Source organism: Gadus macrocephalus, chromosome 22 (genome assembly GCF_031168955.1).
Source record: "Gadus macrocephalus chromosome 22, ASM3116895v1".
Lineage (NCBI taxonomy): Eukaryota > Metazoa > Chordata > Actinopteri > Gadiformes > Gadidae > Gadus > Gadus macrocephalus.
This window is the reverse complement of record NC_082403.1, coordinates 9022851-9049492: the sequence shown is the minus strand read 5'-3', so window position 1 is coordinate 9049492 and position 26642 is coordinate 9022851. Positions and strand designations below refer to the sequence as shown.

The window sequence follows — 26642 nt, the reverse complement described above, 5'->3', positions numbered from 1 at the left end:
TCTCTCAGTACCATTAAGCACTAACACTTTATTCTGTGTGTGTGTGTGTTTGTGTGTGTGTGTGTGTTTGTGTGTGTGTGTGTGTGTGTGTGTGTGTGTGTGTGTCCGCGTGTGTGTCCGCGTGTGTGTGTGTTTTATCTTTTTATGTGTGAAGGGGTGAGCGTTTTGCTTTTGGTCACCACTACTTCCGGCCCCACGAGACGCACCACTCCCCGTCGCGCCGCTTCTACCAGAACGAGCTGTTCCGCATGCCTCTGTACGAGATCATCCCCCTGGAGGCAGTGGTGGGCAACTGCTGCGTCCTGGACCTGTACACCTACTGCAAGGGTGAGAGCATAGGCTCACACACACAAACGCACGCACACATGCACACACGCACACACACACACACACGCACATTAATGTACTCTTACACTGGGGCAGATCCTGAGTCCGTGGAGAGTTGTCGGTTGAAATCCTGAAGTCATCCGCGCGATCAGGGAACAGATTTGGTTGGCTGGCCTCACTCAACTTGAAACTGCAGTGATGCGATGCCCTTGAGCAATGCGTTTAAACCGGGTGTACTCTGAGGTCTTCTAGCCAAAGCCTTCGATAACATAACAGCTCATGTGTTTGTCATTTAAGGCTCTGTTTCATGTGTGAACGACTATGCATACGCACATCGCACTTCACACTCCCGCGCCCACGGCCGTGGATGTTTGCATGATTAGGAAGTGCTAAACGGCGGTTCCCCCCCCACCCTGCAGGGCGGCCGAAAGGCGTGAAGGAACAGGACGTGTACATATGCGATTACCGGCTGGACAAGTCAGCCCACCTCTTCTACAAGATCCACCGCAACCGCTATCCGGTCTGCACCAAGCCCTACGCCTTCAACCACTTCCCCAAGCGGCTGGCGCCCAAGAGGGACTTCTCGGTAAGACCTATAGCTACTGTGGCTGAACTAGCATCTTATTAACCGTACACATAGCTACTATGGCTGAACTAGCCTCTTCTTAACAGTAATTATAGCTACTTAGGCTAAACTAGCATTTTGCTAACTGTACCTTTAGCTACAGTGGTTAAACTAGCATCTTACTCACAGTACCTTTAGCTACAGTGGCTAAAATGGCCTCTTACTCAAAGTACCTAGATACAGTGGCTAAACTAGCATCTTTCGCACAGTTCCTTTAGCTACAGTGGCTAGCCTAGGGTCTTTTTTGAAGTGCCTTTAGCTACATTAGCTAAGGGGGCTTCTTACCCACAGTACTTTTAGCTACAGTGGCTGAACTAGCATCTTACTCTAGTACATTTAGCTACAGTGGCTGAACTAGCATCTCTTTCTCACTGTACCTTTGGCTACAGTTACTAAACTAGGATCTCTCTCACTTTACCTTTAGCTACAGTGGCTAAACTAGCATCTTAGTCGCTGTACCTTTAGCTGCAGTGGCTAAACTAGCCTCTTGTCCCCTGTGTTCCAGCCCCACTACGTGCCCGACAGCTACAAGAGGAACGGCGGGCGGGCGGCATGGAAGAGCGAGCGAGACAAAGGCGCCCCCGGCGGCGATGACGACAGCGGCTCGCCGTGCGACCGCGGCAGCGACGACTTCCCTCCGGAGGCCACCGAAGACGAGCGGGGAGAGGGAGGCGGAGCCGAGGAAGAGGCGGATCCAACGGCAGGGGACCCCACAGCCCCCAGCGGCAAGCCCCCTAGGGCCGAGCCACGGGGGGGCGAGGCGGGGGCCAACGGAGAGGAGGAGGACGAGGAAGAGGACGAGGAAGAGGAGGACGAGGAAATGCGGGAGGCGGCGGGCCGAGGGAAGCCGGAGGAGGAGGTTCTGGCGGAGAGGGTCGGGGAGATGGTGGAGGTCCCTTCGTCGTCGGCCTCGTCGCCGCTGCACCACCACCACCACGTGCTGCTCCACCACCACCACCACGTTGGGCTGGGAAGGCGGGAGGCGCAGCGCGACAGACTGAACAAGATCCTGCTGGACCTGCTGCAGCGAACGCCCAGCAAGAACGGTGAGGGCGCAGGTATTGATGCCACTCCTGGGGACCGCTTTGGGGGCTGGGGGTCGTGTCGTGTGGTGGAAGCATGGTGTCCACCAGTGGGATAAGCATGCTGTCGTGTCCTGTCGATTTAATCCTTCATCCCCCAAATGGGGTTCAACAAGACTTCGACAAGTATTTAAATGTCGTGACTTCAGAATTCTTAAGTGGCATGTTTGATGTTATTCAAGATTGTGCCATTTTTCTCCAATTGGGATAAGTGGCTTCTTCCTGAATGGATAAAGCCCATGCTTAGTCACAGACCTTCTTCCCAGACAATGTACCGTCTTACAGATCTTAATCTAACTGAGGTCTGCCCCCCGGTCTGCTAACCCCTGCTCTGTCTGATCTCCTCCCCACAGCCATTGACGTCACCTACCTCCTGGAGGAGGGGGCTGGCCGCCGGCTACGACGGCGAACCCTCGGCTTTGGTGACTTTGTGTGCAGGAAGTAACACAGGTTAGCTCGCTGTCGGTGAGCGAAAGACGGAGATACCACGGAGAGACGCAGGGGAAAGGGACGACGAGGCTCCGCTCGGGGGGGGGGGGGGGGGGGGGGGAGAAAGGAGCGAGCAAGGAGTAGCGACGACCTTGCGTCCTCCGGAGAAACCTTTCAGGTGTAGCTCTCTCCAAACCTGCCATCTCAGACTCGGAGCGAGAGATGCGAGGCAGGGAAACTTACAAAGAAACACAATGCAGGATGGGAAGGTTGTCAATATGGTTGCCGTTTTTTTCAAGGGGTTCAGGACTACTCAGGGGGAGAAAGGACCCACACTTTGTTTTTCGTTTTTTTCTTCCTTCATTTGTTTTGGCTTATTTAAATAGTATGATGCAAACGTTTTTATTGACATAGGAAGAGAAACAGAAACACCACGCACTTACAATGCATCAAACGGCCTTTGAGCATTGTGTGAAAGACTGCAGGCTGCAGGCTGAAGACATAGGCGTTTACCGTACCAACAAGGGTCAACGAGGAAGGGCGGCCGTTAGAATTAAGGATCGAAAAATGAGAAGTGGTACCGGAACGAATGACGTACAGCGGCCCCAGTAGGATGGCTTCCTGTGACTTGGAACGCTGGAGACCAACTCCCCCTTGTGGGGAAGAGCTGCAATGATTCAAAACAAAACTAAGCTAATGCCAGAAAGTGTCAGGACTTAATGATTAGAATGCATAGGAGAAGCAAGTGCGCTTCGGAAGAATGACAATAAAAAACGCTGCTGCAGAGCTGGGCGAGGGACACACGGTCGATGAGGCGGGAATGAGGTCGGCTCTACTGCACTTTTGGCACTGAGGACATGGTGAAGCTCGGGCGTATCTATGGCGATGGAAAACACACACTAACGCTCTCGAGAGTCAGCCGATGTATTCTGGGGGAATTCGGCGGAGGGGAAAGCATATCTTGCTCTTTTCTTTAAGATGTGCAGGCAGAAGGCGGTGTCTTGGGCGAATGACAGTGCGCTTCTTTTTTTGGGTTTTTGTTTTAGTGTCTTGTTGATTTTTTAAAGTTATTATTGAGGCGAGGCGGTCAGCTTTGCCCTTTCTTATGTGGAAGTAACCTGATTCACCAGCTAAATTATATCAGGCGGTGGAACACTGGCCTTCATTGTAACGCCTTAGGAACGCCATGCTCCCCAGACTGGCTTGCGTGCGTGCGTGCGTGCGTGCGAGAGTGTGTGTGTGTGCGGGTGTGCATCCACACTTATTTAGTGTTTGTACGCTATAAACCTTGAAGATATTGATTTTTTTTTAAAGAGGAAAAAAATTAAGGGCTTGATGGCAATTAACAGTTTTAAGAAAACTATGAAAACAATACTCAACATGAAATGTATCGTGGCAGTCATATTTTCTTATATTCTGTTAGATGGCGCTGGAGGGGCGGGCGGGGGGTGAGTACTGTGTTTTGAGAGGGAATGGACTCCAGTTCCGTTTTCCTCTTCAGAATACACGATCCTGGTTGTGCCATGGTGAATGTTTAAAATGTGTGATATCCAATGAGATTTTTTTTGCCCCTGGAATGCCTCTGATAAAATGGGACCGCATGTCCCTATGTGTTAAACTGACAGAGAATTGAGACATACAACTGGCTACGAAAGAGAGAGTGGGAGATAGAGAGAGGTAGAGAGAAGCTGTACAGTGCCAACTTAATGTACATATACAAACTTTACACGAGAAACGTCTCCAAAAGCAATATCTTGATTATGGATTTTTTTTGGTGTATTGAACTGTACAGGACTCAGCCCTAAAATGTATTATGATTATTCTAATGATAATATGATAATTTCTTCCATTTGTATAACTACAATGAAGACAGTTAAGCTTAAAGGAAAAGGAGAGTTTTGTCCAAATTCCCACACTTAGCGGTCCTACCCAAGCAACGTATATACGTTTTTTGCTGCCTATAAATTCCATCTATGTACTTGCATGAACGAGAAGACTGTCTAATGGACATAGAAAGGCACCGGGACATCATAGTCCTTGCAATGGCTTCTCGGTCACAGTAAGGAATATTGTTAATAATATTACTTTTAAGGAGTAAAAAGCTCCTTGATTTTTTGCTGCAAAGTGTTGAACACTAAAAAAACAAACCAACATAAAAATGTTATGATATTTTTTAAGAAAGGTGACAGAGATAAAGATTACGCTGTCAGCTAGATATCATGTTATTTTCTTTTTCCTTTAAAAAAACTGAAACGGTTCCGTTTTGTGATAACAGTCATTGTAAAATGCTTGTACTTGTATTTGTGTATTTTGTGTGATTTGTTTAGTTATTTTTAGACAATCACAAAATAAGATGCAAGCATTGTATATGGCAGACTGGCAGACATTTTGTGATGTGTACAGTTTGTCAAAAACTTCTTCCACTCGTTAAAAGTTTGTAATTATGATTATAAAGTCATGGAAAATGCTGTTGGTTTTTACTTTTTTGTTTTATATTCTATTTGTTTTTTGTTTTTTGTTTGTTTTTTAATAAAAAGCACTACATTATTGTGAATAGATTCATTGTGTTGTTTTGCTTTGCTTGGGTTATAGGAAGATAGCAGGAATTAATTAACAAAGACAAAGTGCAAATGATTAAATTTGAACTATTTTGGAGGATTGAGATATGAAACATCTGATGGCACTTGGCAGCGCCACCTACGTGCATTCTTCACGTCCTGCTATCCTCATCTTCACTGTTGAAAGTCTTGCAATATTGTCTCATTTGTTGGTATTGAATAGTTGAGAAGTTGTTCAATTAAATAGAAAAAAATATAATTATACAAAACCGCAGTGCAAACGCCTCATTCTCACTCTCGCGAGAAGTAAGTACCTGCGTTATCTTTTACTTTTCAATTCTCCATCCACTGTGCGTGGATTTAGGTAGGTGCTTTTGACGGATCGATTTTCACAACAGTGTAAATTAAAAGGATTTAGCTAATACATACAACCTCAATTGTGCCTTCGATTTTAGTTTGTCTTATTTATCGGGAGACGCGGGCGGTTCCCCGTGTAGCGGCACTGTTCCCATAGCAACTCCACTGTAAACAGTACGTATGGGAGGCAAACTCTCAGACGATATTTGCGATTTGGTTCGAACTCACATAGGCCAAAATACGAGGCAGCAATGTCTAAAAAACGTCCGGAGAAACCCAAAGACAGGTCAGAAAAGGCGATCGCTGTAGTGGAAGACCTTCCGCCGACTATAATCACAAGTATACGTTCATATCCATACAATAAGTTACACCTCATGTACTCTGATTCTACGTCTTGCTTTTTCACTGTATTTCTACTGTGACGCTTATTTCCCTATTGCTTGTTTGTTTTTATTCTAATAGGAGTGAATGAAAAATGTGCTAGTCATGCTATTGGTGAGTAGTAATGGTCAATAAGATTCCCATCCTTCTGAAGACGAGTTCTCGCCTAAATCTGCATGATTGTGTGTATTATAGAGGACTACCAGTGCTCTGGCAACCTTCACGTTGATCTCCCGGAACTGTGCCTTCTCCTGGGCATGAAGGAGATTCCAGTTGTTACTCAGAGACCCGCAGCATCCTCAAGCTCGGCTACGGATGGAGAGAACATCGGTAAACACGATGATCAGTATATCGACATAAAGACGCAGAAAGTAACATGTGTATCATCATGTATGTATTCCCAGAACCAACACAGATTTGTTTTGGATTTGCGCCCAATCCTGAAAAGACACTTGTCAACAACATACGTTTGGCAATTTTTCATTCATTTCGTTTCTGTTTTTATTCTTGCGTTGTCAGAGCACGACAACTCAGAGGCGGAAAAACAACGGTTGTACTCCAATCCTTGCGTCCTAGTGGTCTTAGAGAATGAAGAACCCCTAAACCTCAAGAGCATTAAGATATCTGGTAAGCGTAATATAGGCTACATTACGCTATGCTATAGTATACTATACTATTGATTGATCACAAACAAACACACACACACACACACACACACACACACACACACACACACACACACACACACACACACACACACACACACACACACACACACACACACACACACACACACAAATAAATTAATTAAATATGTGTTATTATTTATCTTTGGGCAAAACGATGGATTTACCGAAATGAAAATCACATATTATAACTAATGATTTGATATCCAGGATGGAAGGTAGATATGTTGGTGGCCCGGGTGCTTTGCAAGATTCTTCCTTCTTTGAGCAACCTGCTTAGCCTTCAGTAAGTGTTAAGGAGTTCTTAGAGACAAGTTCCGTTCCTATGTGATAATGTGGAGGCTTATCTTTGCATGTAAACATTTGAATCGTTATGTTTCAGCTTGTGGCAAACCCGACTGTCAGATAAGATGGTAATTTCTCTCAACAACACGTTCCCTCTGTGTTCCAACCTGAGGTGAATCTATCATGGTTCTCATATCTGTTGTATTACTAAGGCTTTTTCCCCCTATGGTTGATTATGGGATTTTAGCATTGTGATGATGATTTTTTTCTGTTCTAGATTTGGAAAGTAAAAGCTAAAATATATTTTCTAAATATGTTCCATGTTGTAGTATTTCACTAAATCTATCACACTATTCTTCATCATCTGTGTTAGGACTGTCATACTGGAGGGCAATCCTCTTCCAGAACAAAGTTACCACCTGCTAATGTCTAAAGACAGCGTGTGAGTGGACAGATATTGAACGATATGTTACTAAACGTCATATGCATGGGAAATTTCAGACAGACAAATACACACACACACACACACACACACACACACACACACACACACACACACACACACACACACACACACACACACACACACACACACACACACACAAACACAAACACACCAGCTTGGACTGTATAACGGTTGTATACAGTCTTGGCAAAATCTTATAATAACACCTCTTATTCTCTCTTCCAAGCCTCACTCACCTGTCGCTTAGAAACAACCGCATCGGAGAGGAGGGAGCTCGCCTGATTGGCTCGGCTCTCTCAACGACCACATCGGCCAATAGGAACCTTGTGATTCTCAACCTGGCGTTCAACTCTATCGGTGATGCAGGCGCCACACACATAGCCCAGGTACACAGCCGAGCCCCCAGTCTCCATTTCCATGTGTGGCTACAGTCTGTGTCAGGGACGTTCATGGTCCCCATGTGTGATCTCCTAGGGCCTGCGTTTCAACCGGGGCCTGCTCTGTCTCTCTCTCGGCAACAACAAGATAGGCGACGCAGGGGCGGCTCACCTGGCCAAAGTGAGTCCTCCCTCAGACCCGTATGACGTGGTCCTTTCAAAGTAATGGAGCGGATTGCACATTGGTTTTGTGGCATGTGTTGGTGGTGTGCGAGCTTCTAATTCTCTTTTTATTGTTGTTCACTGGTCAGGTGCTTGGTCCGTTTGCTCTAACCCAAGAGGAGATTGTGGAGCGGAGACATCAGCTGCTGGATCGAGAACAGAATGTAAGTGTGCAGGCGGGGGTTTACTCTTGCCTTGAAGACTCTTTACTTTGTCTGATTCACTCAGACACGGAAATATTTACATGCATCATTTATCCCTCATCTCATACATTTGATTATTGTGATTTATTTTATTCGTAAAAACATAATGGTTTACAGAGGTGTAATAGAGCACGAATGATCGTGTCTTATGCCTGTCCAAGTCCAGCCATTGTATGCCTGTCTACATAGAATGAGCTTATTCATTAAATTAAATGAATAATCTTTATCTTTAATTTGTCTTTATTCTATGATATATGCCTTTAAGACGAATGCACCAAAATGCACTGTGATGCATTTTAACTATGCCATAGTTAGTGTGTGTGTGTCTGTTTGTGTGTGTCTGTGTGTGTGTGTGTGTGTGTGTGTGTGTGTGTGTGTGTGTGTGTGTGTGTGTGTGTGTGTGTGTGTGTGTGTGTGTGTGTGTGTGTGTGTGTGTCTGTGTGTGTGTATGTGTGTGTGTGTGTGTGTGTGTGTGTGTGTGTGTGTGTGTGCGTGTGCGTGTGCGCAGTCATCAGAGCACTCTCCTCCTACAGAAAGCTCTCTGGGTACACCGAGCAGCTCCTCCCTGAACACCAACCTCAACAAATCAATGAGCAAAAGCAGTGTAAAAAGAAAGGTAAGGAATGAATCGTTTTGTATACAGGTTGTTTCGATATATTTTTGCTGGGTTTTTAATTATCTTCTTCTGTTTCTTCCATTGATACCATGCTAGGGTTGTTTATAAGGCTAAATCTAATCGCTGTCATTGATTCATTAGCTATTATTGCATACAAGTAGATGCCCATCAAGTTTAAAGAGTCAACATTTTCGAAAAAGCTAAAGTATTTCTGAAGCGATAAACAGCCAGAGAGAAAGAAAAAGTTCTTCTGCAGATCAAGTTATCATGCTCATTTGTTCTTAAGGACGTTTCTCAGTGAAGGTTTATAACAAGTCTCACTCCACATTCAAAGGAACCGCCTAAAAAAGAGGAAAAAACAGCCGTGACCAAGAAAGACGATCCCAAACTGATCAAGAAAGGTAAACAATTCTCTCCCTCTATTGCAGTCTTTACATTAGAGCAGGAACTACCAATGAATGCTGTTGCTCTGATCTTTCCAAGCCTCTGAACTCAAGGTGCAACGTGGGAAAGCAGGCAAGCCTGGAGCCAAAGACAAAAACCCATCGGTTGGTGATCCAGAGGTAGGCTTATGTAACAATTGCTTACCCACAAAATCCATAGCCCCCACTCTCATACCAAAACCATTTTGTATTATTGATGTGGTCCTATTACATTAACTAATGTTTTTTTTCCCCTGCAGGATAAGCCAGGCGGTCTAAATGAGGTTTGTTACCAGGGAATACTTTTGCTTAAAATCTAAGTGATAGGGAAAGTATTTGTTTGGAACACAGCTCTGTGTTTGCTGCCACAATAAAGGCTATAATGGCTATTCCTCAAATGATGGAAGATTGTAGGAATAAATTTGCTCATATGTATTTTTTATTATGTGTTTATACTATTAATATATAAAACTGATATGTGTATACCTATCCTCAGAATCATTGTTGTTCCATTGCGGAATTAAATGAAAAACTACATACTAAATAGTGCATGCATTTATCGTCAGATTCTTTTCAAACTTTAGATGGCAGCAAATCACAAATGTGGTGGTTGGTTGCTCGTGCTTTTCAGCTGCTTGACCACCAGGGAGAGCCGTTAGAGAGCCCCCTGCTGGAGACAACAGTGCAGGGCAGAGACGGCCAAGTCCTGCTGCCTGGGAACACTGCTCTCTGTTACTTAAACCTGTCAGGTAGGCCTACTGTCACAGACTATCAGAGCGTTTCCTCCTCGCTCTTCATTCCTGTGAAGCAGGAGTGCTTGTTTAAAGTACACTTTTGTTACACAGGTTATTTTAATCTCCACATATAACAACAAAATAGATACATTCTAAACACAATGTTTATTAAAGGCACCCAGTGCAACTTTATGTAAACATTCAATGAAAAATAAACATTCAATTTCTAGTCTTTTTTACACGTAGTAAGTTTCAATAACTCCATACCATTACATATTGACATTCAAGGAGCAAAGATGAGACGTCGTTGTGTGGTGAGAACTGATAGAAAATCGTAAACAACAACAATCGCCGGTGGGGAGAAGCCATTTTTCCATTGACTGGAAGCCTACTTTATTTATTGTAGGTTACAAAAAATAAAGAAAATGGCGGCATTGTTGTTGTTATCGATTTTGTATCAGTTCTCACCACACAACGACGTCTCATCTTTGCTGCTTAAATGTCGGTATGTAATGGTATGGAGTTATTGAAACTTACTATGTGTAAAAAAGACTAGAAATTGAATGTTTATTTTTAAGCCTCGAAAGTTGCACTGGGTGCCTTTAATTTCCCTCTGCAGGGAACAAGATATCCGAGCAGTCGCTGCCTTTGTTCCTGTCATCTCTGCAAAAGCAGCCCGAGGGGGGGGGGCTCCGACGACTGAGCCTTCAGGTGGGACTCAAAAACCGACTGCGCTCGCGTTGTTTTATCCAATTACCGTGGATAATCATGGAGCGCATGTTCTTCGTGTCTCAGTATTAATGCAGTTATGCCCAGAAGTGTGTAGATATTGACAGAAGTATAATCAACCTACTCCTTCCCCCCCAGAGAAACAGTTTCTGTCCAGACTTTGAAGACTTTGTGAAGATTCAGGAGCTAATGGCGCTGCGAGATCCACTCAACAAAACTACTGCCCCACAGCCAGAGCAGGAGGGCCAGGGGGATTAGGAAAAATATGAAATGGCTAACTCTACAGAGTATCCTAGGTAGTAATGTGATCCTGTGAATAATGTGAATTATTTTCATTAAATGTATTTGATTGCATATTTTTGAATCCTTGTTTTAATCATAGAAGACACCATTTAATTAAATAAATACATATTTTTATATTTTGCCAGGGAAACTATTCTTTAGAATGTATGTGTGTTGGTTGTATTTAAATAGACAATGTTACTATAAAAAATAATATAGATTATTTTCTACTTGACATTACTTTTCTATTTGAAATGGATTTTGGTCGATTATTTATTTTACACAACAGTAATTAGCATATATTTATTAGACCCGAGCTGCATTCAGAGTCGCGGTTTCAAAATTAACTCTCTTGACGCACAGTTTTTATTAGGAAAATAAACGATGGAAACAAAAATGACATGGTTTATTTTTATGAATAAATATATACTACACAGATGCTTCGGTTGGTTGTTTTCGACCTTACAAAAATGGCTGCTACCGTTTTGAAATGTACTCATTTCCTGTCGGTTCTCCAAAGCGACTACGGATATGAAGCCCTGGCTTCCGGTAAAGCCTCCTTTCCGGCAGCGGCTATTTCCTCGCCAACATGCCAGTGAGTATGCGAGAGACTGAGAAAATACATTTTAACCATATAGCACAAAGTATTAAACCCGATACATGCACCCATTTATACATAAGAAATGTGCGATCCGAATAATATGACTTTTTGACGTGTGGTCAAAAATGGCCCCAAGTATTAAGCGAGTATTGTATCCCTTTGGAGCACACGGAGAGCGCGTTGTGATACAAGATGGCTGCCTACATAAGGCAAACACGGAGACTGGGTAGAAAAAGCAATCGGTATATTTAGACTGAAATCCTTATCGTATGGTTTTAGCATTTACATCGGTTGATTTAAGATGCACAGGACATGTTCTTAATTTAATTGATCACCGATCATTATGGTATTTCAAACATCGGGAGCTACGCAGTGTTTTCAAATCTCTACATGCAGGCCACTCGTGCCATGTGTTCCAACATTTATGTTTTCCGTACATGTTTATTAATTGTCCCAAGTATCCCATTAAAGCATCAACGTTAACGGTTGATTTTGTTTCAGTTTACAAATGACAACCTATACAGTAAAGCATCCAAGTCATTGCAAGATACCGTTGGTAGACATGTACTTTGACGCTCTCTTTCCGTTAAATTCTTATTCCTTTTATTTCCCAGCTCGCAAAAGACTTGCTGCACCCAACTCCCGAGGAGGAAAAGAGGAGGCACAAGAAGAAGCGTCTCGTTCAGAGTCCCAACTCTTACTTCATGGACGTGAAATGTCCAGGTAATTAAATTATATAAAAATGCGATTATTATGTGAGAATAGTGCCTGTGACATGACCTGAGTATTTTTTTTATTGATGAATCGCTATAATCACAGTTGACTGCACCTAATGGTTGTTTTCCCTGTCATTCCAGGATGCTATAAGATCACAACGGTCTTCAGCCATGCACAGACCGTTGTGTTGTGTGTAGGCTGCTCGACAGTCCTATGCCAACCCACTGGAGGCAAAGCACGTCTCACAGAGGGTATGTGACTGGGCTTACTTTATTTCCACTTATGTCACCTTTCAGCGGCCATCCCCATTAAATAACATGTTACGTGTGGTGATACTGCCGTTGCTATAGATTTCCTGCCTCATTCCAGTGCAAGATAGTATGTCCTGTATTCAGAAGTGGTGAAGATCAAGGGCGAGTTCAAACTCTTTCTGTTGTGGCTATTGTGGCAAGACATGCAATATAGTGTATTTTATATTTGGGTCTAAAATAAAATCTGGTTAAAGTTATGTTGTGTAAGGTTTTCACTGTTTAATTTTTTTGTACAGTGGTAGTAGAATAGTCTATGACTGACAGGATGAACTCACTCAGTCAATGTCTTTAGGAATACTGTACTGCTGTCCTACCACTGTAGCTTAAATGGTATGCAATACCGATTGCTGTACCTGCAGTATTCTTTTGTTTACTCATGCTGTGCTTCCAATAGTGACTAAACTCTGCTTTCTCGGTCAGGATGCTCATTCAGGAGGAAGCAGCACTAGGTGCTTTCACTGTCGCTGAGTGAGAGAGGTGGCGTTGGAGCGGTTAATGTCAGCGTCTTCTGCCCCAACATGGCAGGCGGTACTTCATTCAAGACCAAACAAATCGATCGTCATTCAGGATCAGCCTGGCTGAACTGACTGGGCAATACAGGATTTCACTGTGCTCATTGGGAGATCAGTTTATGCTGTACATGGACTTCCAACCCTGTCTCTCTTAATAAAAAATATTGTTTTGACTAAAGAAAATGCTGTTGTTCTTGCCTTACTTTTTACGTATTGTGGCTTTCTTGTCCCTTTCTTGTTAATCCTATTACACAACTACTGGGGCTATTAGTACTTGTGAAAGAAACAGTATTATGATTCACATGAATGTTCTCATTCCCTTCTCAGATAATTAATTGATCTATTTAACAGCAGGCTGACATAAACCAGCGGTTCAGAGGATTTCTTGGCACAATTTAATTGATGGCCTGTACAAGAGGACTGCCAAGTAACTTGAGTTTTATTTTTAATTGTACACCATTAGAGCTGCATTAAAATACATGTCACATTTTTCTACAAAACTGCTAGTTATTCTAAACCGGTAACTACATTGTTTCAGCTCAAACAAGGATTTTATCTCTTGGGGGGGGGGGGGGGGGGGGGGAAGAGAGAGATATATTGTGTGTCCTGATCTTTGTCAACCCTGAGGAGATGGATCCATGTCCTTGCAAACACCAGCCGGCCCTCCCTCCATCGTTGGTTCCCACGGTCTGGCCCTATTGCGCTCCGTCGCCCCCGCTTGTGGCGGCGGCGGTGGCGGCGTTCTCCGCCTGGGTCTCCCTCTCCCACAGCAGGTGGCGGATGGAGGAGTTTTGTGTGGACAGCGTGTTGGAGAGGAGAGGCATGAGGCTCCGGAAGCCCTCTCTCAGCTCCTCCACGTGCTTCTCCAGGCTGTTGACGTGCGTGTCCAGCTCTCCCCGGCAGCCCTGCACCTCCGACAGCACGTCGTACATCAGGCTCTGCATCTGCAGGACCGCCACCAGGCGTTGGTGGTGGACATGGACGGTAACAGCGCCATAGTGTAGGGTGAAGAGATTGTACATGGTGTTAAGAAAAACAGTAGCCGGATTAGATACTGAATGGGAAGAATGTAGATGGGTGTTTTAGGAGGAGTTTCACTCGCCTCTCCCACCTTGCTGAGATCCACAAGTGAGTTAGCTTGGTCGGCCAGCTTTCTCTTCTCCATTTTCACGCTGCGCAGACTAGGCACAACACAGGGGAAATATTGAGCAACACATGAATCGATAAAGCATCTTTTCCTCTTTTGTTTTGTCCCAAGAGGCAATCTTCTTTTCCACACACATATTTACACGGCACCCTTGATCCCCTGCATCTATAGTCCAATTTGGGAAAGCATTGGATAACCTGTTAAAGCATCATTCCTCTAATGATGAAAGTGAGAAACGGCAGCCATCTTACTGGTGGATGGCCAGCAGCAGCTTCCTCTGGTGCATGCGGACCCTGGTGTGGTCCCTCTCCCTCGACATCTTTGTGTGTTTGTAGATGAGCCAAGTCTCCCTCAACACGTTTGCCGCTGCAGATTTGATCTACATTCATTTAAATGACGAAGCATTATTATCGTGTTGGCATTCGTCTTGGCTGCAGACTATAATTTACTTTACAATGTACTCTGCCAATCTTGGGCTTAATCAGTACGAAACAGATGTTGTAATTAATTTGTGTGAATGAAGCTGGAATGGAGCATTTATTATATGTACTGGGACCTCTTTGGAGATGTGGGAATCCATCATAAAATTGTGGACGTGTTTTTCTGCTCGGGTAAGCTCCAGCTTCCTGGCAACCACGGCAACCACCAACACTGTGCAGCCAGCCCCCTGCAGTGCATAACAAGACAAGACAGAAAGAAACATGGAGATCAGACGGTAGTACTGAAAATCCACAAATAATCATTCAGTTTCATTTGTCAAATGGCTTTTTGTAACGGGGCACCTTAACTTTGACAAATTCAAAGTTAAGGTTGCTTTTTAATACTTCATCAAATTCTAAACCTAGTTGAAGTTGTTGCAAACAGGGAGACTTTTTTCCAAATCTTATTTAGCTGTCCGTAGCGTATTACTGTGTAAACTGAGCAGAGAGAGAGAGGTATATCTGTGCTCCCTCTTACCATGATCCCTGTGAGCAGACAGATGCTGCGACCGCAGTAGGTGTGGGGCACCACGTCCCCGTAGCCAATGGACAGGAAGGTCACAGAGACCATCCACAGGGCCTCCATGTAGTTGCTGCTGAGGTCCCTGTAGTTGTGGTGCCTGTAGGACGGTGGGCATCCGATGAAGGTGTTTAAGGTAAGAGCATAATAAGTATGTAAATAAACAAATCTGTGCTACAGTAGACAGGTGGTAGTGATATGGGGTATTAGAAATATAAAGATCTCTTTAAGTGTTAAGTTTATTAACAATTTCAAATGAATCAATCCCCAACCATGATTTACAAAAAAACGTTGATAGTCTTTCTTTTAGGAATAATAATAAAAAAAAAAACGTATGAAGGATGGACAAGGTTACAGTCCTCGACGCCCATTATGCATACCTTTCACAAACATGCACAAACCCCACGCCGCCACGATCCACAGGGACACGCTGAAGATCATGAGCACAGTGCCCGGGTAGGTGGTCATCAGCGTCTTGCCCACAAAGCGGGTGTTGAAGTGGATCTGGGGAGGCCAGGCAGCGCATTGGGGCCTACGTTGTATAACTACACTCAAGCATGTAGCGGCACGATAACACACAACACACGGATGGGGATACAGAGGGCATTAGGGATCAGAGCCAGTGCCCTGAGCCACGGAGATATTGTGTTTTGCGGAGAGGGAGAGAAAAGGTCGCCCTGGTCCCTCTCTAAAATAGCCACACCACTGAGGGAGCGGATTAGTGGGGAGGTTATTAAAATGGGAGATTGAAACCATGAAGGAGGAAAGGAGAGCGGTAAAGGCGTGCTACTCCGGAACAAAACGATAAAGTCACAGAACTGTGACTCACCCCCTTGGGTTGAGTGGACTGAACGACATATCACATGCATTGCAGTTGTTGTTTTTTCCAAACCCATGATACAGCCCAGTTATTGTCATATCTTTGCATGGATTCTTTTTGGTTGATTTTCAATAATTGTACCTTCATGGCTCATAGGCTGGCATGCTGTGGTATTCAATTACCAAGTTAAAGTCTCCTACATTGAACTGATTCTATTTAGATTATTTGAAGTTCTAGGTGGGAGTTAGTGCTACTGCTTACTGACCAATCCAGAGAGAGAGAGAGAGAGAGAGAGAGAGAGAGAGAGAGAGAGAGAGAGAGAGAGAGAGAGAGAGAGAGAGAGAGAGAGAGAGAGAGGGAGAGAGGGAGGGAGGGAGGGAGGGAGGGAGGGAGGGAGAGAGAGAGAGAGAGAGAGAGAGAGAGAGAGAGAGAGAGAGAGAGAGAGAGAGAGAGAGAGAGAGAGAGAGAGAGAGAGAGAGAGAGAGAGAGAGAGAGAGAGAGAGAGAGAGACAGACTCCGGCGTCCTCTGACCTTGTTCAGAGCGCCGATGCTGCGCGAGGCGGTGTCTGTGAAGAGCCGGCTGTGCAGCATCATGGCGCGGCCCAGCAGGTAGAGTCGGAGGAACATGGGCAGAGCCAGCATGATCTCCAGCTCCGTCTCCGAGCTGGGCGGGACCTTCTGGACGTAGGCCAGCACGCCCATGGGGTACGGGTGGACGGCCACCGCCACGAGCTCCAGCGCAATCAGCGTGACCCGCTCCATCGTCATGGCGATGCGCCAGTCCTCTGCGCCGTTGTCGTGCATGTAGAGCTGTAAATTATGAGATGGTGTTTCTTATGGTCCAGTGTGTGGGTGTTTTTTTCAGAGTCGTAATGCGGTTCGTCTCTTGTGGTGCAACTGGGAGATGGTGTTAGAGTTCAATAGCCCCTTGTTAGTATTCAATTGTGTGAGATATGCTTTTTTCCCCCCAAGGCGCTTTTTAAACCATATCGGGCTCTCCAGGTCAGCAGAATATGAAAGCTTCTTCTTTCTGAGTACGGCACTGTGTGATCTCCGCCTTTAATTTCATGCCAACTAACCAAAACCTAATTTGATGTTTACATTTAAAAAGATTGCTTCTCCTGGACATAGTCATTTATCAACTTCCATGAGCCTTAAAGGATTGATTCAATGTGTTGAAGGGCTGACCAGCAGACCGCTGACAACGACGACGTCAGAGGATCGTAGAGTTAAAGAGTCTTTCGGTACCTGCACCTCACAGCAGTGATAGGCCACGATCAGGCCCACCAGGAGCACGGTGGACACACTGATCACCGACTTCAGCACTATGGAGTAGATGGAACTCTGTGGGTGAAGCACACAAACACACACGCAAAGTCACACACACACACACGCAAAGTCACACACGCATACACAAACATACATACATACACACACACACACACACACACACACACACACACACGCAAAGTCACACACACACACACGCAAAGTCACACACGCATACACACATGCATGCAAGCGCACACACACACAAGCGCAGGCAAATGCACTCGCACATACACACCCACACACACCCATGAAGTGCTGGATGAATACCAAAGGAATGTAGGTAGGACATGACACAATCTCCATTACATTGTATTGAGTTAATCCAGTTGGTTGATTTAATGAACATGACACTAATCCATGTGTTGTTTAGCCATTTTTCCAGGTTTGTGGTCAAATATTTACACCTAAACCGTTGAGACAAGACTAGTAAAAACGATATTTCATCACGTTGAGCCTGATTCACAGCGGCAGCTTCTCCAGTAGGAAACGCAAAAAAAAAAAAAGTCTGCTTTCTATGAAAACAAAAAATCACTTTTCCTCTTCCGTCTCTTTTCTTGGCTGCTCGGCAACCACTGACCTTACTGTAGACACTCCAGGACAGCTCCGTCTCCATCACCATGACGACCACCCCGAAGATCCCCACGGCCAGGGCACAGTCGTTGAGCCGCTGCCTCCTCTCGAACAGAGCCCTGCGCCGCACCAGCCTCCAGCCGATGCTGTGGGTCTTCCAGTACTGGTCGTCCTTCATGTCCGGTTTGGACTCCTGGGGCCCCGGGGCGGGGGCCGGGCCGGGGCCGGGGCCCTCCGCCCCGGGCAGCGGGCCACGCCGGTCCCCCCCCTCCACCGTGTAGATCCGGGACTCCTCCAGCTCCTCGTCCACGTCGTCTCTGGCGGTGATGATGATCTCCGGGACCGTGCGGCGGTCGCGCATCTCCACGGCAACGTCCGGTGTGGGGTCGTGGCGGCGTTCCCCCGCGGCGCCCCAGCCCACGGCGGTCTCCCTGGCCTCCAGGTGGGAGCGGCAGGTCACCCGGTAAGGGGACCCGCGGTGGGGGGTCCCCTGGCCGCCCCTGTAAGAGGAGGCGGGGGATGGGGGTGCGGGGGTCTTCTCCTGGTGCGGCCGGGGACCCTCCGGCTTCTTGGCTCTGTTCTTCTCCTTGTGACCGGCGTTCTGCCGCGCGGGCGGCTGCTTCTTCGGGCCCTTCCGGTCGCCGCGGCCGTCTTTTCCCTTGCCCCCTTTGTCCCGCCTCCAGAGGGGAAAGGTCGAGGAGGGGGAGGGGGAGGAGCGGGAGGGGGAGGCGGAGACGTAGAGGTGGCCGTTGTACACGGGCACCGTAGCCATGGCCTGCGGCCGGTCCGTCCAGACCCCCGGATCCCCCCGGCCCGCCTGGTGGTGCACCGCGGGGTGGAGTCCGCACTGGGGGGGACAGCCGGGGGGGGGCGGGGGTCTGGGCGGGAGGAGGGGCCGCTGGGCCTCCGCCTCGTCGCCGGACACCACCGGCGTGCTCATGGATGGGGACGTCTCCATGGCGATGGTCGGCTTACAGACCCGATCGCAGAGCCCCTCGACCGATCACGCGTCGGGATGAGTGAGTGATGAATGAAGGAGACGGGCTGGGAGGCGCCAGGAGAGTGGCCCGCCGCTGAGAGGAGGCCAGCGGAGTTAAGTAGACGGGCGAGGCATGGGGACATCTGCACAGCGAGCAGCCCCCCCTAAGGTCTGTAGACCTGCTCCAGAATCCGACAGCTCCTTATTCTTCTGGTTTTCCTACATTTAGGAAAACCAGAGGATATCCTACAGAGGAATCCAGGGAAAATGTGTTTCTTTAGGTTCAGAGATGTAATCATATGCAAAAAATAATTAAGGTGGCTCGCGTACACCAGCTACAGTGTCACTACCTCTAATAAGTGATGAGCAACCTTTTATAACTCCACTGCAGAGAAAAACGCCTGCCTTATAACACACAACATGTATTTTGTGGCTATTTTTTCAAAACAACACTGAATAATTCATCTTTGTTCCAATTCTTACCCTCTGAGAACTTCATTAAAGTTGAAGACTCGTACTCTTTAATGCTTTACTTATTGGTTAATTTCCCAAGCATCCTCTTCTTAAGTCGCCTTCATTGCTCTTGGGTGTCCTCTGTCTGAGCCGAGAAAGATGAACCGTCGCGAGAGAAAAATGATGTTTGAATCTTCTCTCCGAAAAAACCCCCAAGAAGGACGAGAAAAGAGAAAAGCTCTCAAGCTGCGATTTGACCAAGCAGCCGACCTTGATGACGACGATGCCAGTGTGTCTTGTCCTCTCACTAATATTCCATCACTCGGGTGGGTCGGTTTTACACAAACTACCCAAGCAATCCATTACTAGCTCTCTTGTCAGCGACCTACTCCCGTGGATTTAAGTATAGGTTATGAACCCTCATATGACAGCACGCAAATCACAGTTCATCCATATCCGCCCCACTCAAAGCCATTTCTACATATCTATGGTTGACTACCGCCTGTCAACAGAATGCCAGCCAGAATGCCTTCTTTAAAGCCCAGAGCTTAACCACTGCAAAGACTTCAAGTTCACTGCTACAGCTGTTAAGAGGACCAGGCAAACAGTGTATATTTGTGTGTGTGTGTGTGTGTGTGTGTGTGTGTGTGTGTGTGTGTGTGTGTGTGTGTGTGTGTGTGTGTGTGTGTGTGGATATGTATGTGACATCTGCCAGATTTTTTCAGAAGCTATTGGTAGATGTACACCCTCCTGTGTGTGTGTGTGTGTTTGTTTGTGTGTGTGTGTGTGTGCGTTTCCCAGATCCTAACTCTGTGTGCATGTGGTTGCTGATGTGTATGTTTGTCTGGCTGTCTAATCCCTTGAGTCTTTGTGTGTTTCGGCTTTTGCGTTGGATTCTGTGTGTTTCTCTTGCTAATTTTTAATTGCACTTATTTTTATCGTGCACAATCTCAAACATTTGGTTATTTTTCTTTTACCACGGTCAAACTCAAAGTGCCTGTTCTTTTCTTCGTTCAATATAATCTTCAGGAGACAATGGACCCGCTATCAATTCATACGATTATCCTACGAGATTAATCACGTCTAGGGGGAAGATATCCCATACTTATGGGCTTATGAAATATCAAATATGTTGCTGCCTTTAGCCCATAACAATATGCATGGAGTGGGTGGGGTATTAAGGCATTAAAGTCATAACAATGACATTCACCCTCATCTGTCTAAATCCGCGTGACAGATGGGGAGAAACAGAGTTCTGTCCACACATTGGGCCCCGGGGAGGAGAGGAGGAGCCAGTTACATAACCTGTAAGTAATCTATCCCACGTGGGTTCCTAAAGAATAAACTAAAGAATTTAAGGTTGACTCAGAACGCATCTGGAGGCAGGATATAGAGGGGAAAGTTGAAGGGTTAGCGGGCAGGGATCTTATCTCTTCTTATGAGATCGTTGACCTCCCTTAAGTAGCAAGTAGCCTGTTGTACCCACTTGCTAAGCAGTAGTTGCTAGTAGTTTAAGATACAGACCCCTAGTTCCTGTAGGAGTTTGGAAATAAAAACCACAAAGTCAATATACTATATTGTGGTCCATACTAAATAGATTGGATGGGGGCCGAGTTGCCGCGTTGAGTATCTTAAAGACCTTTAGTTACCTTCCCACCGGAGAGAATAATGACCCTCTGGTCAGAGGGGTAGTTCCATTGTGTTTATCATTTGTTAATTCAACAGCTTGCTGCAAGATCAGCCAAGCAATGCAGGGTTTACAACCTGGCTTGCAGCCTCAGGGACCGGTGGGTGAAACACCAGTTGAGGCTCTGGGCTGCATGGAGTTTGCATCCTCAGGTACAGGTGAGGACGAGCTCCCTGTAGTAGCTCGTGTCAGATTCAAGATGATGGGGCTGGCCTACAAGGCGGTCAATGGAACTGCCCCTGCCTACCTCTGAGCGTTGGTCAGACCACACACCCCAGCTCAAGCGCTCCGCTCCACTACTTCAAATGGACGTCTGGTACCGCCATTGCTAAGAGCAAGTAAAAGTCCTAAAAATCCTTTTAGTTCATCTTATCCTAGCTATCTTCGTTGTATACAGGGAATGGGTTAACCTAGTGATTGTTTGTGCTTGTAAGTCACAATGGATAAAGGCGTCTGCTAAATGTAAATGTAAACGTTTGTATGTGTGTGTGTTTGTATGTGCTTGTTTGGCTGTGTGTGATTGAGTGTGTATGTTTGTGTCTTAGGGTCTGAGGGCACATATAAGCGCTTGTGTGATTGTGTGCAAGCACGTGCATGCATGTGTGTGTGTATGTGTGACTTGGTGTGTGTGTGTGTGTGTGTGTGTGTGTGTCTGTGTGTGTGTGTGTGTGTGTGTGTGTGTGTGTGCATGTATGCATGTGTGACTATGAATGCATGTGTTTGTTTGCTGGTAGGTGATCCTTCAGCAAAGCCCCCTGCAACTTAAATCATAATAAGCAATAATGTAAATAGTTGCATCGATTTTAGAATGTGCAGATTAGTCCAATATGCAGTTATTACAACTTCGATGTATATGTGTAGTGTAAATGTATTTTAAAATAATGGAATATTGATCAATGTAGGGTAAGCTGTACACACTTAAACGACCCCAAATGGCAACCCACCCACCCTCACCACCACACACACACACACACACACACACACACACACACACACACACACACACACACACACACGCACACGCACACAAACATAGACACACACACTAGAAACTATAAATGGATTCCAGCACTAGCCATTGTAATACCCACCCATAGTTCAGCCTTTAACATGATAAAGATTCCCCATCCAATGCATACAAAGCTACGAGCTACTTGGGAGTCGTGGATGTCCCAGATAAGTGGATGGCTGTCGATAGGCCCCTATTAGGCGGAGGGGACACGTCAGTTTTGGAGATTGCCTAATCCAATCCCAGAGTAATTAAAAGCACCCGGCGCTGCAGCGGACTGACAGATGCGATGTCCAAAGCACGGTTCAGAGCGAGAGCGAGAGAGAGCAGGGGAGAGCGAGCGAGAGAGAGAGATAGCAGAAGAGAGCGATCGAGAGAGAGAGAGCAGGAGAGAGCGAGCGAGAGAGAGAGAGAGAGCAGGAGAAAGCGAGAGAGCGGCTGATTTAACTGGCCTGAGGTCGGAGCAAAGAACGTAACGAATATACAAATGTCAAACAAACATTTCACATTGTATACCCAGCTCCCTCCCTTCCTTCCTTCCTTCCTTCCTTCCTTCCTTCCTTCCTTCCTTCCTTCCTTCCTTCCTTCCTTCCTTCCTTCCTTCCTTCCTTCCTTCCTTCCTTCCTTCCTTCCATCTACATGTACCTCTACATGTACATGTCTATAATGTTAAGCCTTATTTTATATATTTAGCATTCTACATATTATACCCTCTTTTTGTGTACATATATGGCTTATATTTAGGTCGTTTGTTTCATTATTTGAAAAAACAAAAACACAATCTCCTTTGAATTATTAGTAGGACTACTGTGTTTACGTTCTGATGTGAGAGCCTTAAACTCTGTCTGGGATTAATCCAGTAGGCTACATTTGATTTCGTATGGTCTTAATTTAAAAGCTGCAGTTTGAAGAACCACCGCTAGAGGGCACCCACGAGCCTGGCTTCGATCTCTTATCAGTAATTGCATGAGGCAGTATGCTTTCTTTCTTTCTTTCTTTCTTTCTTTCTTTCTTTCTTTCTTTCTTTCTTTCTTTCTTTCTTTCTTTCTTTCTTTCTTTCTTTCTTTCTTTCTTTCTTTCTTTCTTTCTTTCTTTCTTTCTTTCTTTCTTTCTTTCTTTCTTTCTTTCTTTCTTTCTTTCTTTCTTTCTTTCTTTCTTTCTTTCTTTCTTTCTTTCTTTCTTCTTAATTATTTTTTCGCCACATTTTCAAACTGCCACCTCGTACATCAAAAGGCAAGGGTTATTTCCTTTGGTAAGCATAAAGGCAACATTAAATTAAATTTACTCTAAGATCCCACTGGGAGGGCAAAGTAACAGGATGTGGTTCCTTATTATACATAACAGGTAAACATCATTTATCCTTGTTCCTTGCCCGGTGCAATCTCCTCAACTTTTAGCCGTCTCTGTAAAGCCATCCTTCTTTCTGCCTCCGAGGCTTCGAGGGCCATCGGGTGTAGCCTTCGTGTTCAGCAGCGCGTGGATCCGTGTCTCGGGAGCCTTCCGGAAGCCTGACAGCCTCCCAGTGAGCGGCCGATTCTGAAGGGCAGCGACGTAATAGGGTAATCTATTATATACCCAGCTCCCTTCCTTCCTTCCTTCCTTCCTTCCTTCCTTCCTTCCTTCCTTCCTTCCTTTCTTCCTTCCTTCCTTCCTTCCTTCCTTCCTTCCTTCCTTCCTTCCTTCCTTCCTTCCTTCCTTCCTTCCATCCTTCCTTCCTTCCTTCCTTCCTTCCTTCCTTCCTTCCTTCCTTCCTTCCTTCCTTCCTTCCTTCAATTCTTTCTTTCCCTCATCCCTTTATTTTTTTTTTTCATTTTCCCTCTTTCCTTTAATTAATAGTATTTCTTTCCTTTCTTTCCTCGCTTTCTTTTATTTATATTTTTTATTTTTTTGCCCCCCCCCTCCCCTCCCCTCCCCTCCCCTCCCCTCCCCTCCCCTCCCCTCCCTCCTCTCCATGGGTGGTTTCCCGCTGTCCTGGCCTCGCATCAGCGTTCCGTGAGAACGAATGAGGAGCAGAGTTTAGAGCGTGCACATACACCTTCCCGCCGAGCCCAGCACTTTCTCAATTAGACCCGAGTCCTTGCTGATGCTAAAGTACCCCCCCCCCCCAACACACACACCCCGAGCTGAATGAATGACTGAACGACCAATTGCGCCGAGACGCAATCTTCATACATATAGGCTGCTACACAGACTTTCACGCATGCACGTACGCATGCACACGCAAACACACACACACACACACACACACACACACACACACACACACACACACACACACACACACACACACACACACACACACACACACACACATGGAATGAACAACTTTTTTAGAATCAGAAGGAAAGATGTAGGATATTTGTACGTATGTATTTGTAGACCTTTATTACTTTGACTTACCCTTATACTTCTTTGGTTTGTTGCGCAATGGCCAAATGTGAAATATAATAATGAATATTTACACATAAGTATATTTATTTATTTATCTATAATAGTCATTGTATTCATTCACTCTCTCTCAGTCTGCCCTATCTCCATCTGTCCTCGCTCTGCTTTTCAACCGGCAGCCTCCCAAGGAGCCAGTCTGAGTGACATGATAAAGAGAGGGAGAGGGAGAGGGAGAGGGAGAGAGAAGGGGGAGAGAGAGATAAAGAGAGATAGAGAGAAGGGGGGGGAGAGTGAGAGACCACACAAACTCATTGCGTTCGAGAATCAATCAGCTGCCCCCCCCCCCCCCCCCCCCTGCTCCCCCTCTCCCTCTTCCTCACCCTTCACTGCCTTCCCTCACTCAATGCAATCTGCCGATGGATGCGTGTGTGTTTGTATTTGAGAGAGAGAGAGAGAGAGAGAGAGAGAGAGAGAGAGAGAGAGAGAGAGAAGAGAGAGAGAGAGCGAGTGGGGCAGAGCGAGCGAGCAAGCGAGAGAGACGGAGAGTTAGACAGAAACAGAGAGGGAGCGAGGAAAAGAGACAGACAGACAGCTGGACAATCTGCATCTCACAGCCTCAGTCTCCCCCACCTCCCTCTCTTTCTCCCCCTCTCCCTCTCTCTCCCCCTCTCTCTCTCTCTCTCTCTCTCTCTCTCTCTCGGGCTGGTTCTCCCCCGTCTCTCCATCGGAGTGGTCCATTTGTTCCAGTTGAAGCGATGTGGCCGTGGAGCGGGGGCTGAGCTGGTGGTGGTGGTGGCTGGCTGGTCGAGCTGGGTGGGATTAGCTCCCGCCGGCTTCATCAAACTAGCCCTTCCTCATCCTCAGCCTTCTCCTCTTATTTCCGGAATCCGTTTTTTTTTTCTTTTTTTCCTTTTTTTTTTTTCTTCTTCCCAGAAGCAGGTCGGTAACTAAAGCTCTGCTTCGTTCCGGATCCTCGTCCACTGCTCTCTCTCCCCGCTGCTCTCTCCGCTCCTCTCTCCTCCTCTGGTCGTCTCCGCTCCTCTCCTCTCCTCTCCCCTCTCTCCTCTCTGCTCCGCTCCCTCTCCTCGCTCCTCTCCTCTCCTCTCCTCGCTCCTCTCCTCTCCTCTCCTCTCCTCTCCTCTCCTCTCCTCTCCTCTCCTCTCCTCTCCTCTCCTCTCCTCTCCTCTCCTCTCCTCTCCTCTCCTCGTTTCTCTCCTCTCCGGCTGGCAAGATGTGGTCCACGCTGTTGCTCCTTCTCCTCGCTTTGATCCACGGTGAGACACACACACACACACACACACACACACACACACACACACACACACACACACACTAACACATGCACACACGCATTTCACATTTCACACTTCTACTTTGTAGCATGTATGTATATATTTTGGGGTCTCTCCCGCAAAACTTCCCGCCGGCTGGCTGCTATGTGGTCTGTGTGTGATGGGGAGGAGAGGCACTTCAGTGGCAGGGCGCTGGAGTTGGATACCCCTGGGGATGTGGCTGTTTACTGGGGCGGCGTTGCTCGCCTGTTGAGAGGCGTACGGCTGATGGAATGTTTACCACAGACTCACACGCCGAGCTCCCGCCGTGGGGACGGTCGAGATATCGGAGAACTAGGGGGGGAGGGGGAGACAGGGGGGAGAGGGGGGAGACAGGCTGGATATTTATTACCCTGCGTGGCGATAGTGCCTTCAACGGTAGGTCAAGCCCCTCCTGAGAGAGGCGTCCGTAGAACTCTCTACACACTTATTTATAGTTTTATTTATCTATGTTTATTATTTGTCGTTGCGTTCATTCATTCATTTGTTGGCTGGTTCGTTTATTTATTTCATCATCCATTCATTCATGTGTTTATTCATCTCGTCCTTCATTGTTTTGCTCTGACTCTGACTCATCCGACATCCACCAGCTGCTAAAGTCTCTCCAACATGTCTAAGTGCTCACGTCCCTGGTACAGGCTGATCTAGGTGCTCTGCAGCTGATGATAACACTGATCATGTTTGACTGTTATTTCATTATCATGTTAACCGTTAACCGCGGTCTGTGATCAAACCATCATCGACGTCTCTCCTGGCTTTACTGAGACATCTGTTTCTAAAATATTTAGGCTCAGTGACTACCCTGTGCTTATTCTGTCATTGAGCAGGCGCCTTTCGCTGCTGTTCACAAGGGCAACAAGGCACTTTCCTCTTTCTGATGGGACATTTTGTGATGCGCTTGAAGGAAGGCTCGCTACTATTTTGTCCACAAACTCCGTCGCACTGACTGACGCACATTGATTCCAAGAAATAGAAGCGCTACAGGGCCATATATTTTATTTTGTT

The 26642-nt window shown here is 46.2% G+C and overlaps 5 protein-coding genes across 9 annotated transcripts in view; 4 read left to right on the top strand and 1 right to left on the bottom strand.

The window, feature by feature from the left end:
• The window catches only part of ash1l (ash1 (absent, small, or homeotic)-like (Drosophila)), a 28939-nt gene extending 23922 nt beyond the window's left edge, over positions 1 to 5017 (top strand). For 2 of the 3 annotated variants that reach the window (XM_060042724.1, XM_060042722.1), the window contains exons 22-25: positions 155 to 327; positions 747 to 913; positions 1458 to 2010; positions 2388 to 5017. In XM_060042724.1, the coding sequence (XP_059898707.1) occupies positions 155 to 327; positions 747 to 913; positions 1458 to 2010; positions 2388 to 2479 (985 nt within the window). In that variant the 3' untranslated portion in view covers positions 2480 to 5017. The remainder of the gene's footprint in view (positions 1 to 154; positions 328 to 746; positions 914 to 1457; positions 2011 to 2387) is intronic. The other variant, XM_060042723.1, reaches the window with a different exon arrangement.
• Positions 5018 to 5137: 120 nt separating this feature from the next.
• lrrc71 (leucine rich repeat containing 71) lies at positions 5138 to 11178 on the top strand. Of its 3 annotated transcripts, none has more exons than XM_060042805.1 (17): positions 5138 to 5664; positions 5841 to 5873; positions 5955 to 6089; positions 6279 to 6386; positions 6656 to 6731; positions 6828 to 6902; positions 7104 to 7172; positions 7423 to 7582; positions 7671 to 7754; positions 7885 to 7959; positions 8507 to 8614; positions 8949 to 9015; positions 9098 to 9177; positions 9297 to 9320; positions 9668 to 9785; positions 10390 to 10481; positions 10638 to 11178. In XM_060042805.1, the coding sequence occupies exons 1-17, from the start codon at positions 5559 to 5561 to the stop codon at positions 10755 to 10757; spliced, it is 1530 nt and encodes a 509-aa protein (XP_059898788.1). In that variant the 5' UTR covers positions 5138 to 5558; the 3' UTR covers positions 10758 to 11178. The 3 variants fall into 3 exon arrangements, 2 of the variants coding, with proteins under 2 accessions (XP_059898788.1, XP_059898789.1); XM_060042806.1 differs by having other exon boundaries at positions 5138 to 5717; XR_009523903.1 differs by lacking the exon at positions 10638 to 11178 and having other exon boundaries at positions 9621 to 9785.
• Positions 11179 to 11250: 72 nt separating this feature from the next.
• LOC132450783 (small ribosomal subunit protein eS27) lies at positions 11251 to 13105 on the top strand. Its single transcript, XM_060042892.1, has 4 exons — positions 11251 to 11376; positions 11997 to 12105; positions 12240 to 12350; positions 12831 to 13105. Exons 1-4 carry the CDS (start codon positions 11371 to 11373, stop codon positions 12857 to 12859), a joined length of 255 nt encoding a protein of 84 aa, XP_059898875.1. The 5' UTR covers positions 11251 to 11370; the 3' UTR covers positions 12860 to 13105.
• On the bottom strand, positions 12839 to 20107 carry LOC132450715 (small conductance calcium-activated potassium channel protein 1-like). Its single transcript, XM_060042773.1, is given in 11 exon segments — positions 12839 to 13866; positions 14034 to 14103; positions 14321 to 14448; positions 14626 to 14736; positions 15027 to 15168; positions 15449 to 15468; positions 15471 to 15572; positions 16420 to 16698; positions 17137 to 17232; positions 17798 to 19015; positions 19253 to 20107. Coding segments are annotated over 10 exon segments (2148 nt in total). The 5' UTR covers positions 18749 to 19015; positions 19253 to 20107; the 3' UTR covers positions 12839 to 13617.
• Positions 20108 to 24802: 4695 nt separating this feature from the next.
• chrna11 (cholinergic receptor, nicotinic, alpha 11) overlaps positions 24803 to 26642 on the top strand; it is a 20752-nt gene continuing 18912 nt past the window's right edge. The window contains 1 exon segment of the mRNA XM_060042787.1: positions 24803 to 25580. Within this exon segment, the coding sequence (XP_059898770.1) occupies positions 25538 to 25580 (43 nt within the window). The 5' untranslated portion in view covers positions 24803 to 25537.